The 12,477-nt window shown below is 46.3% G+C and overlaps 1 protein-coding gene across 2 annotated transcripts in view; it reads right to left on the bottom strand.

Moving 5' to 3' along the window:
• Positions 1–569: 569 nt before the first annotated feature.
• The window catches only part of LOC142573915 (lachesin-like), a 141,238-nt gene continuing 129,330 nt past the window's right edge, over positions 570–12,477 (bottom strand). For both annotated transcript variants that reach the window (XM_075683119.1, XM_075683120.1), the window contains exons 5-9: positions 8,493–8,621; positions 7,353–7,640; positions 6,068–6,151; positions 4,116–4,184; positions 570–804 (exon numbers count right to left, since the gene is read on the bottom strand). In XM_075683119.1, the coding sequence (XP_075539234.1) occupies positions 722–804; positions 4,116–4,184; positions 6,068–6,151; positions 7,353–7,640; positions 8,493–8,621 (653 nt within the window). In that variant the 3' untranslated portion in view covers positions 570–721. The remainder of the gene's footprint in view (positions 805–4,115; positions 4,185–6,067; positions 6,152–7,352; positions 7,641–8,492; positions 8,622–12,477) is intronic.

Here is a 12,477-nt window from a genome sequence, read left to right as displayed (position 1 = left end):
CCGTCATGATGCTTATGCCTCGAGGTACACCAGGTGCGTCAGAATCATGGTTTGTGGCCCAAGATACGTTTGTCAACGGTTAAGTAAGCCGCGCGTACGGCTGCATCGAACAGTTAAACCACGTCATTGAGGCTACGCTCCTGGCGCAGCCACACGCGCTATATAGGGGTGACACGGTACTGTTTTTCACGACGTCTCTTCCCCAATTTACATTGGTATAAATTAAACCCGGCGCATGTTTATCCCAGAAAACGGGCTCAGTCCACAATGATGGTCGTTTGACGCCGCCGGCCCGTCCGTGCAGAACACGACAGCAGTGATGGCCACAATACTCACCGAAGTGCCATGGGCGCCCGCAGTCATCGCGTTGGTTTACTCACACTCTAAATAAATAAATAAATAAATAAATAAATCGTCACGACTCGAGAAATCATTAGGACTGCACAATAAATGCTGAAAGCGATTTCTCAATGCCACTTTTCTCATTCTCCGCGGCAATTCACGAATAGTCTGTGAACCGTTTCCGTCCGCATGAGCCGTGAACAGCGCGCTTTGATAACAAGAAAAAACACTCATCCATATTTTTTTAATAAACACTAAAACAAAAGATGTCGCCACACAGCGTCGTCGTCTCTATAGTGTCCCCGCACTGACGACGACACAGCTCCTCACTGCTATCTTCAGGGCCTCCTGGTACTGCTTGCATTCATACCGTTCTCTTTCATTTCGCGCAGAGGAGCACCAGTAGAACGGCCACGAGCCTCGCACGGGCGCCGTCCAAGACAGAAAGGCTGCCGCTTGTGTCTGCAATAAAACGAAAAAAAATATATATATATAGCCTTTCCATTCTGCGAAGGTGGATGACCAGCGAAATTGTTTAGCGCACGACACAGAGGTGACATGGAATTTTGAGAAAGGGTACGAACATATTTATTGTGCTGATCGGTGGTCATCGTGACGATATGTGCGCACACACATTCTCGTATCACCTCTGTAATTAGATGCGTCGGTCATGCAAGACAATGGAGGGCTCACAACCTCTTACCCATGGTTCACACCACCGTAAATAAAAAAAATTAACGCGGTGTCCCCATTACGCCGACAGAAGAAAAATGAAATTCTACGCTGGAATGATGAGCAGCAACGGAGCAAGCTGTGGAAGAAGACGCTGATGCTCGAGCCACTGCAGGTGATGATAGTTGACGATGACGCTGAAGATGACGACGACAGTTTCATCTTCCCAATGAATGAGCGGCAACGGAGTCAGCTGTGGAAGAAGACGATGATGCTCGACCCACTACAGTAGATGATAGTTGATGATGATGCTGATGATGACGACGACAGTTTCATCTTGCCAATGAATGAGCGGCAACGGAGCAAGCTGTGGAAGATGACGATGATGCTCGAGCCACTGCAGTGGATGATAGTTGATGATGCTGATGATGACGAAGACAGTTTCATCTTGCCAATGAATGAGCGGCAACGGAGCAAGCTGTGGAAGAAGACGATGATGCTCGAGCCACTGCAGTGGATGATAGTTGATGATGATGCTGATGATGACGACGACAGTTTCATCTTGCCAATGAATGAGCGGCAACGGAGCAAGCTGTGGAAGAAGACGATGATGCTCGAGCCACTGCAGTGGATGATAGTTGATGATGCTGATGATGACGAAGACAGTTTCATCTTGCCAATGAATGAGCGGCAACGGCGCAAGCTGTGGAAGAAGACGATGATGCTCGAGCCACTGCAGTGGAGGATAGTTGATGATGATGACGACGACAGTTTCATCATGTCAATGAATGAGCGGCAACGGAGCAAGCTGTGGAAGAAGACGATGATGCTGGAGCCACTGCAGTGGATGGTAGTTGATGATGATGCTGATGATGACGACAGTTTCATCGTGCCAATGAATGAGCGGCAACGGAGCAAGCTGTGGAAGAAGACGATGATGCTCGAGCCACTGCAGTGGATGATAGTTGATGATGATGCTGATGATGACGACGACAGTTTCATCTTGCCAATGAATGAGCGGCAACGGAGCAAGCTGTGGAAGAAGACGATGATGCTGGAGCCACTGCAGTGGATGGTAGTTGATGATGATGCTGATGATGACGAAGACAGTTTCATCTTGCCAATGAATGAGCGGCAACGGAGCAAGCTGTGGAAGAAGACGATGATGCTGGAGCCACTGCAGTGGATGGTAGTTGATGATGATGCTGATGATGACGACGACAGTTTCATCGTGCCAATGAATGAGCGGCAACGGAGCAAGCTGTGGAAGAAGACGATGATGCTCGAGCCACTGCAGTGGATGATAGTTGATGATGCTGATGATGACGAAGACAGTTTCATCTTGCCAATGAATGAGCGGCAACGGAGCAAGCTGTGGAAGAAGACGATGATGCTCGAGCCACTGCAGTGGAGGATAGTTGATGATGATGACGACGACAGTTTCATCATGTCAATGAATGAGCGGCAACGGAGCAAGCTGTGGAAGAAGACGATGATGCTCGAGCCACTGCAGTGGATGATAGTTGATGATGCTGATGATGACGAAGACAGTTTCATCTTGCCAATGAATGAGCGGCAACGGAGCAAGCTGTGGAAGAAGACGATGATGCTCGAGCCACTGCAGTGGAGGATAGTTGATGATGGTGACGACGACAGTTTCATCATGTCAATGAATGAGCGGCAACGGAGCAAGCTGTGGAAGAAGACGATGATGCTGGAGCCACTGCAGTGGATGGTAGTTGATGATGATGCTGATGATGACGACGACAGTTTCATCTTGCCAATGAATGAGCGGCAACGGAGCAAGCTGTGGAAGAAGACGATGATGCCAGAGCCACTGCAGTGGATGATAGTTGATGATGCTGATGATGACGAAGACAGTTTCATCTTGCCAATGAATGAGCGGCAACGGAGCAAGCTGTGGAAGAAGACGATGATGCTCGAGCCACTGCAGTGGAGGATAGTTGATGATGATGACGACGACAGTTTCATCATTCAATGATTGAGCGGCAACGGAGCAAGCTGTGGGAGAAGACGATGATGCTGGAGCCACTGCAGTGGATGGTAGTTGATGATGATGCTGATGATGACGACGACAGTTTCATCGTGCCAATGAATGAGCGGCAACGGAGCAAGCTGTGGAAGAAGACGATGATGCTGGAGCCACTGCAGTGGATGATAGTTGATGATGATGCTGATGATGACGACGACAGTTTCATCTTGCCAATGAATGAGCGGCAACGGAGCAAGCTGTGGAAGGAGACGAGGACGACGACGACGTACGCGAGAGCAGTAGCATCAGCGCGTTCGAGCGGCTGCGTTGACGGGCGCCAACGAGCTAGTTCGCGGACAACGGTACTTCCCTAGCCATATACAGCTCCCGCTGTAAAAAAAATCACTGACGATTACGATACTCCCTAATATTTTCATTTCACGATATATTGGCTGGCGCGGACAATATGCCCCGTGCTTCACGTTGCAAGCGGAGCGAAGTGTGGCGGGAGACAGGAGATGGTGAGGCAGCGCGTGGGTGATGCGTGAACGCAATTCACAGCAGTCGCTGCATGCAGACCTTCGCTCATGCACTGCTTTGTTGCCATATATGGTATAGGTCGATGTGCTCGCCGCATGACATCAGTGAACAGATGACGCCGCGCTACTCTGGCGCCGTCTCGTAGCAGTCGTCACTGCAGAGCCCTTCTTGCGCGGCACTACGCTTTTCTTCTCACGTTTTCGCCATACCCTCCTCCTGCGCTTTCCTCCTTGTGCTCTCTTGGCTATCGCCGTCTGTCATCCCCCGCTACGCTCCGCGTTCGATCCTTCATCCCTCGCTGTGGTCATTCGCTCGGTCACGCGGAGAAATGACGCAAAAGGACGCCGCCGAGGTATGCAGACGCCAAGCGCAGGAATGGGTGCCTGAGAGCTGTGCTCTAAAACAACATATGTTAGCGTTTTCAGTGTAGGTAGACGATACACAAAGACAACATAAATTTATGGCAGTGTTTGTTCTCCCTCCTGCCGAGAGAACGAGTATTGACGTACATATTGACGAGCTTTCCCGCTGCTATTAAGGTGAAGCATCTTTTCGCTCTCGTACTTGCCTTGTGATGTACCATCCTGGGTGTCCTTGTCCTCAGAAAAGCCGTCTTCGGATGCAAAATATTTCCCATCTGAAAAAAGAAAAGAAAGACTTAGAGCTTCAAGAATTTATAGAACGGCGATTTACAGAATAGCATAGTTTTGTAGGAGAGAAGGCAGAACAGTTAAGGTTACAGGCAAACTGCCGAGAAAAACTGCCTGAAGGTGTGCCCTAACTTCACATAGCTACCGAGAACCAATAGGAGGTGAGTGCCGGGAGAAATTCGTTTCAGAAGTTTAACCACTAAAAAAGTAGCCGGATTGGCCCAGTACACCACGTTCAATTTATCCCACTTTACTGCTCGGAGATGTCACTTTACAGGCTCGCATAGCAATCAAAGCAACACCACGACATTACAAAAAATTTCGCAAAACAACACAAAACTTACGAAATGTCCAAGAGCCAAAGAGCTGCCTCCGGCGTAATTGTGCGCCAATACCTCCTCCTTCTCCTATCATATTAATAAAGAAATAATGAGAGCGTATGATACTAAGCATGCATTCGTGACCACAGGTGATCTTTCGCAAACTCTCGGTGACAATAGTACAAAGAAAATCGCGTTGTTAAATAGATGGTCTTGTTTTCCTACGCGGCGTCTTTTTCAGGGACGGCATGCGTTGTTGAATTGAGAATAAAGTGCCGAGAGAAGGACGCAAAGGCTAAAAAAAATTACGCATCCTGGAAAGAAAGTGCATCTGCTCGCAATTCTAGACCCTGCGGTATTCATTTTTTTGCCCTTGGCCGTGTACAAAATAGGACCTCGTGAGCAAAGCGATCTCACATTGATGTTTTGCGTGACCAAACGTTTAGACTCATGCCAGGCGAACGCGCCACTTGACGCAACCATCCGCTGAGCAGGAAGCTATGAAGCTGAACATCTTAAGAAAACAAACGTAGTGTGCGCGTCTAACGAAACACATCTTGTAGATCAACGTTCTTCTAAAGACCGCTGACTTCTATTTTTTTTATTGAAATTGAAGTAAAACACGCAGATTTTTTGTTTAATTTCTTTTCTGACAACTCAAACATTGTTGCCAAGAGGACTGGCGTAAACGGTGAGAAACTAGCACCTGTCCCCCAACCCCCCTTTTCCCTCTTACACATATCTCAACATTGACCAAACCGAAGTTTGCATAGAAAAAAATAAAAAAACATAGATGGCGACTAGGCATTTATTTAGATAGATATTTAGAAACTCAAGAATGGCGACGGCTACTCCTTTTAACACAACACAGCATCGCAGGAATAATTCGGGGGTTGTGGGTTCGGCTTCCGCCTGCGGTAAGTTATCTCTTCACCCACTTTTATTTCCCTCAAACTTAAATATATTTTTAATTTAAACTGAAAAATGACACCTAACTTCAGCTACACTTTCCTTGGCTTCATTGTCCGTTGGCCTTCACGCGGCTGATACCAACAAATACTCGTGTTCGTCGATTCCCTTTATTTTTCTCGCTTAGTTGTAGTGAGGGTCTTAACTGCATGTGACGTAAATATCTAAATTAAGCTGCCAGATTTATCCAGACAAATGTGTTGCATTTACTGTCTCCGTCGAACGCTGGTATAGTGATGGGTGGCCGGTTATTAAAATTAATTTATGAGTTTTAACAACCAGCATGGTATTTTCATTGCGGAATGTTTGTTTCTCTTCCATTTACATGTGCATGTTTCCTGGTGTGAACACGCCAATAAACAATAAACCGCCTAACTTCCTTCACTGGGTGGTTACGGGAGGAGCAGAGAGGCTTCCGCATTGGCACTCTCACTGCTCTTACACGGAGTGTGCAGACAGATCTGACGTCACCATAAAAGTGGGCGTACAACTAGGGCTCGAAAAATGTGTTTTCCTATCTATGCGTTTGAGTGAACCCTATTCAATGCACGAAAAAAGAAAGAAAAACCATAGTTGCTCACCGTGGTAGGAACTGCGGCCATAGGGGTGCCTATCCGCTTGTTGAGAATCCAAACTTTGCTGTTGCCGGGAATGCGGTGAAAGCTCTGCGCAGAGTGTAAAAACGATCAGGCTTGATACAGAAAAATTTATAACGCAAGGAGTCAAATACACGAAGCATTTCTTTTTCTCACGAAATGTCAAGGTAACATAAGCTTTGATCGAAACCACTTTGATCGAAGGGGAAAGCCTTATAAAACGTTGTTTAATAATTATTTATAATTTTCTTTCTACAATAATCTTCGGTCATCCTTTTCTTCTTGCGACCTAATGCGCTTAGGATAAATCTGTTTGATTCTAGGTTCAGCCCATTAGGCGGGATTTGCAAAACTTAAAGCCTCAGGCACTGGCCTGCCTCCCAATACATATGTTCTGCGGCTCCTAATATCTTAGCAATGCATTAAGTGCAGAGATTGTTAGTTGTAATACCGGTCACTGGAATTGGAATTACAAGTTAGCGTTTGATATCGGTTAATGGGAACTGTTAGTTTTATATATTGGTTACTCGACCTCATACCGGTGCGAAACAGGCCGACTATGCAGAAGAAAAGTCTTAACTTTCTCTCTCTCTCTCTCTCTCTCTCTCTCTCTATATATATATATATATATATATATATATATATATATATATATATATATATATATATATATATATATATATATATATATAGCCATTGTCTCAATCAAATTTAATCCGTCCGTACACCTCCGACCCACCGCCATTCCCCCTCCTCTTCTTATACACATACACTCTTCTTTATCGGCGATCTGACTACCAATGCATTCAGTTCAAACTAGAAAGATTGTGTGACAAAAGAGGTGAAAAATTCAGTTCAAAGGTAATCTGCCAAAAAGGATAATGCCTTCGTTACAAGCTCAATCATATTTGTGCAAGCTCAATCACTTTGATCACTGTTCGTGCTCCTTGATGCTAGTAAGGCTATCATTCGAGTCATAAAAGTGTGGATGGGATAAGACATAGATGCAGAAAAGCGAAGACGCAGGTTAGTTTGGCTCCTCAGTATTTCCTGCGTTTCATCCAAACTCCACGCTTTCCTCGAGGAGCAATGATTCAACATTGCTTTCAACATTGCGTCTCACAAAGATTGAAAGCTGGGCTGGGGCTCCTCTGCTCTGCTGCGAGAGCACTGCTTGCGGAACGCCTCGCTGTGAAGCAGCTTTGCGAGCCTCTTGTGACGCGACTCGCGAATAAGCGACAACCCGTTCCGCGAGTGACAGGTGACGCACCGTAGAGCTTGACTGAGCCTTCGGTGGAGCCGAGCAGGTTCTCGGAGAGGCAGCGGTACGCGCCGAAGTCCCTCTCGCGCAGCTGCCTGACGGTGAGCTGCATGTGGGCCTTGTAGCCGCCTTTGCGCACGCTCAGCGAGTACTTGTCGTTGTCCAGGAAAATCTTGTGTGTGTCCTTGGCCCAGTAGTTGACGGCCGGAGGGTACGCCTCGCTGTGGCAGTCCAGCGTCACGTTTGCCCGCTGCGGTGCGCCCACGAGCTGCAGCGGGATCCAGATCACCGGTGGAACTGCGCCAGCACCGCGGTCGCCAATGAGCACTCCCGTTTTCCTGTCCAACGTGCGCGCTGCTGTGCAGCCGAGAAGGCCGCGCAGCTATCAAAGCGCCCCCATAGTTTCCATACCATAATATCATGTGATAATTTGGCTTTACATTGAAATATACCTGTTTCTATACAGGTATATGAGAATATATGAGGTATATGAGAGCACATGAGAATATTGATATGGGTCATATGGTGTATCGCACGTTTAAGTAATTTGTTACATGAACGTTCGGCAGACGTATGAAGTATTCTATAAACAGCTCATTCATTCATTCATTGAGGGATGAATTGATAGCGTTTAACATCCCAGAACAACATATGGGCTACAATAGAGGCCGTAGTTATGGACTTGAAATTTGGTTTGGCTGCCAGGAGTTCTTTAACCTGTACCCAATGCTTCGTTCATGAGGCTTGCTTTTATCGTATCCCTAAAGAATAGAGACCGAGAATTGAATCTACAACGTGGTGCTCAGCAGTAGGTCGAGATAGCCGATCAGCCATCGCGACGAGCATATATGAGTGAGGGAGAGGAGGGGAGGAGTCATGTGAATACATTCGTCTATCGCAAAGCTTTTGGGCGGGCCTTTGCAACGCGCTATACTTATTTCTGACTTTCTTTTTGATGAGTATTTCAGCCACTGCTTGCCCGCCATTGTGCTGTTCAGATGGTTCAACTAGCCGGATGCTTTCATCTTTCAGAGGCATGAAAATGTTAGGCCATATCGGTTCGGAATTTAGTCTGCCTTTAGTGGAAGCCTGCCATTCTGAAGGCAAAAAAAGACATAGTAGTGGCTTACAACGAGAGCGAAAACTCACAGTGCACGTGCAGCATGATCCTTCGGCTGACGGGCGAGGGCACGTTGTTGTTGGCGATGCACAGGTAGGCGCCCATGTGTACCCGGCTCACACGAGTCACAGTCAGGTACTCGCCTTCGTAGGTTTGGACTGCGTGGCGGGAAGATGCACAGCAGTAAACAAGATTACCTTACATCAAGGACCCCGCTCGTAACAGAGTTTTCGCTTCTAGGACCCACTCGTAATAGATAGTTTTCGCTCCTGTGATATCCCAGCATGGTGCAGCATAGTGCAAGATGTGAACATGTTAGGTAGGGTAAAGTGCAGTGATACTAAGTGATTTAGGTCTACGATTTCCCTTAATATGAAAAGTGAAAGAGTAAAATTAGTCAAGAAGAAATTGACCAACGTAGACGTAGTAAGGGTAAAAGCCGGCCAATTCAGGCTGATGCTTGCAAACAAATACGCAGCTTTAGAACAGAGACATGAAGATAACATAGAAGTAATGAATGAAACCGTAACTAGACTGATCTTAGAATCAGCAATTGAAGTGGGAAATAAGGCGCGAAGGTAACCAGTACGTAAGCTCTCCCAAGTAACAAAGAACCTTATAAAGAAACGACAAGCATGAAAGTGTCCAACTCAAGAGATCACATCGAATTCGCCGAACAGTCAAAACTGATCAACTAGGCGAATTTAAGGGATATTCGCAATCATAACTTGAGAAAGAGTGAGGAAGCAGTAAAAAGTGGACGCAGCATGGAACCAGTGAGAAGAAAACTTGGTATAGGACAAGTCAATATGTATGCGCTGAAAGATAAGCCGGGTAATATTAGAATTTCGAAGATGTAGTAAAAACAGCTAAATAATTCTATGCTGACCTGTACAGTAGCCAGAGCAGCCACGCTACCTTAATTCTAAGTAGTAATGTAAAGGATACAGAGGCTCCTTCTTATAACTAGCGATGAAGTTATAAGAGCCTTGCAAGACATTACCCGGGGGAAAGCGGCAGAAGAAAATCGAATAACAGTCGATTTAATCAATGATTGAGGAGATATCATGCTTGAAAAGCTTACGGCCCTTTATACTCAATGCCACCTGGCTTCAAGTGCACCATAGAACTGGAAGAATGCCAACATTATACTAATCGACTTGTAGGAAGACGTTAAAGAATTGAAAAAGTACAGACAAATTAGCTTGCTTTCAATATTGTTTAAAATATTCATCAAGATAATTTCCAATAATATAAGGGCGACACTTCAGTCAACTAAGAGAACTGGCTGGCTTCAGGAAGGAATATTCTACAATGGATCACATGCACGTCACCAATAAGATAATCGAGAAATATGCAGCGAACAACCAACCTCTTTATGTGGCTTTCATAAATTATGAAAAAGGCATTTTATTCAGTAGAGATACCAGCAGTCATAGAGGCATTACGTAATCAAGAAATACAGGAGGCATACGTGAATATCTTTCGGAATATCTACAAAGATTTCACAGCTGACTTGGATCTCCACAAGAAAAGTAGAAAGTTACCTATCAAGAAAGTGGTCAGGCAAGGAGACACAAACTCTCCAATGCTATTCATTGCGTGCTTGGAAGAAGTATTCAAGCTATTAAACTGGGAAGGCTTAGGAGTGAGAATCAACGGCGAATATCTCAGCAACCTTCGATTTGCCGATGGCATTGTTCTATTCAGCAACAATGCAGACCAGTTACAACAACTGATTAAGTACCTTAATAGAGAGAGTGTAAAAGTGCGGTTGAAGATTTATATGCAGAAGACAAAGATAGTGATGAATAGCCGGCAAAAAGAACAAGAGTTCAAGATCGCCAGTCAGCCTCTAGAGTCTGTGAAGGAGTATGTTTACCTAGGTAAATTAATCACAGGGACCCTGATCATGAGAAGAAAATTCATATAAGAATAAAAATGGGTTTGTGTGCGTACGGCAGGCATTACCAGATTCTGACTGGGAGCTTACCACTATCATTGAAAATAAAGGTGTACAATCGCTTCATCCTACCGGTGCTAACATATGGGGCAGAAACTAGGAGGTTCACAAGGAAGCTAGAGAACAAGCTAAGGAACGTGCAAAGCGCGATAGAACGAAGAATGTTAGGCATAACGTTAAGGGGAGACGGGAAGAAATGGGTGTGGATCATAGAGCAAACGGAGATGGTCGATATACTAATTGAAATTAAGAGAAAAAAGAAGAGCTGGGCAGGCCACGTAATGCGTAGGATGGATAAACGGTGGACCACTGGAGTTACAGAATGGGGTGCCAAGAGAAGGAAAGCGCAGTCGAGGACGTCAGAAAACTAGGTGATCTGATGAAATTAGGAAATCTGCAGGCGCAAGTTGGAATGAATTGGCACAGGACAGGGGTAATTGGAGAACGCAAGAAGAGGCCATCATCCTGCAGAGGAGGCAAAATGATGATGATGGTGGTTATGATGATGATGTCTAGAGGTGTCTGTCAGTTTATGTCCTATCAGTGCGGTATTTGCAACACATTCGGATGCCTAGTCAGGACTAAAACACGAATAAAATACAAGAAAATTAGGGTCATTGAGCACAATCAACTGAAGAGCAAGCTTAGGGCAAAATTATAAGCTTTTGACGCAGGCTCCTAAACTTTTTTGTAGTATACTCCACTCTTTCACTATGCTTGATAACGATGACGTCAGCAGAAATTTGGCCACAAGGCGTCAACCACTGAGCAGCTCGCGACGCCGACGCTGCAGCTGCACTGTCTAAGCGGTGCTCCAATATCGCTCGGAGACCCCGCGCCAACACAACCAATTTTCCTTTCTCCGGCGCTCACTTTTCAACGAGACGATTCCGGGGCTACCTATTACAAAGAAATGTGGCGAAGAAAAAGAAATAGAGAGCGAGAGAGAGAAGCGATCGTAAGGCAGAGCAGATACAGGGACCAAAAGTGACGCCTTCCGCCTGTAGAGGCTCGATCTCGCGTAAGCCTCACGGTGATCCCGAGGTCAAAACACCGTGAAACCTACACCGGGTCTTCTTGCGAACGGGTGAGCAAGCAATCTATTACGGCAGCCCCAAGCTCAGCAGGTTTTGCTTCCCCCACAACGAAGAAACTTACGTTTTTTTTTCCTTTCGTTTTATCGTCTGTTAGCTTTGGGGATGGGCCGCTGTTTCGCGGCGCATTCTGGGAGGAAAGCTGCATCTGGAGCGTCGGGGGCCGCCAGTGTAAGCCGGTCGAGCCGCTGTCAAGAAATCGGCTCCCCTTGGCGCGCGTCTCCCGATACCTCAGCCTGTTATTTTTTTTATTATTATTCGCTCCCTCCCGCACCGGTTTCGCACACAATGTGCTTGCGTTCTTTGCTTGTAGCGCTTCCTCGTCTTCGGTCCGCACCGTAAGTGGATCGAAGGATTATGTCCTTTTCACTTTGCACCCAGTTGTACGGCTGCTGCTTATTGACACCCGTTCGTGTCGACGCCAGCGGCGGCGGCGGCGGCGGCGCCCTCCGCCTACGCACCGGCTGATTCCCCTCCGTCGACGAAGCTCCAGCGGATGCTCGCCTGATAAGGGGCGCGCTGAGGGAAATAAGTGGAGGGAAGCGCACGCGCCAGCGCGGAGGTGCGAATTGGTGGCGGTGCCCGTTGTTTGTCATCGAGTCGCGTGGTGCTCATTTTACGTTATGATAGAGTTTCCAACAAAATTTATTAGACGGAGAGTTGCGATCGTTCAGCTATCATGAGACTGATGAGTATAACGCGGATTTGACTAACCATCTCGCTTGTGGCATCTTACTTACGCCTAGCCTTCTTACTGGGGGAGTTATTTATTATGCATTCTCTCTCTAGGTTCCCACGGAGGCATAGTTTTCCAAACACAGTGAGGCAATACGTATCCTTACACAAGGTTGCAAACTGTTGCATTTATAAGGCAGTATTTTGTTCAAAATGATCGATTTGTAAAGGTAAAAAGAAATGTCGTTTGAAGTTAGAAGGTCAAAGTTTAGGTAAACTCAT

This window comes from Dermacentor variabilis, chromosome 3 (assembly GCF_050947875.1).
Source record: "Dermacentor variabilis isolate Ectoservices chromosome 3, ASM5094787v1, whole genome shotgun sequence".
Taxonomy (NCBI): domain Eukaryota; kingdom Metazoa; phylum Arthropoda; class Arachnida; order Ixodida; family Ixodidae; genus Dermacentor; species Dermacentor variabilis.
This window is presented reverse-complemented; position numbering and strand designations above follow the sequence as displayed.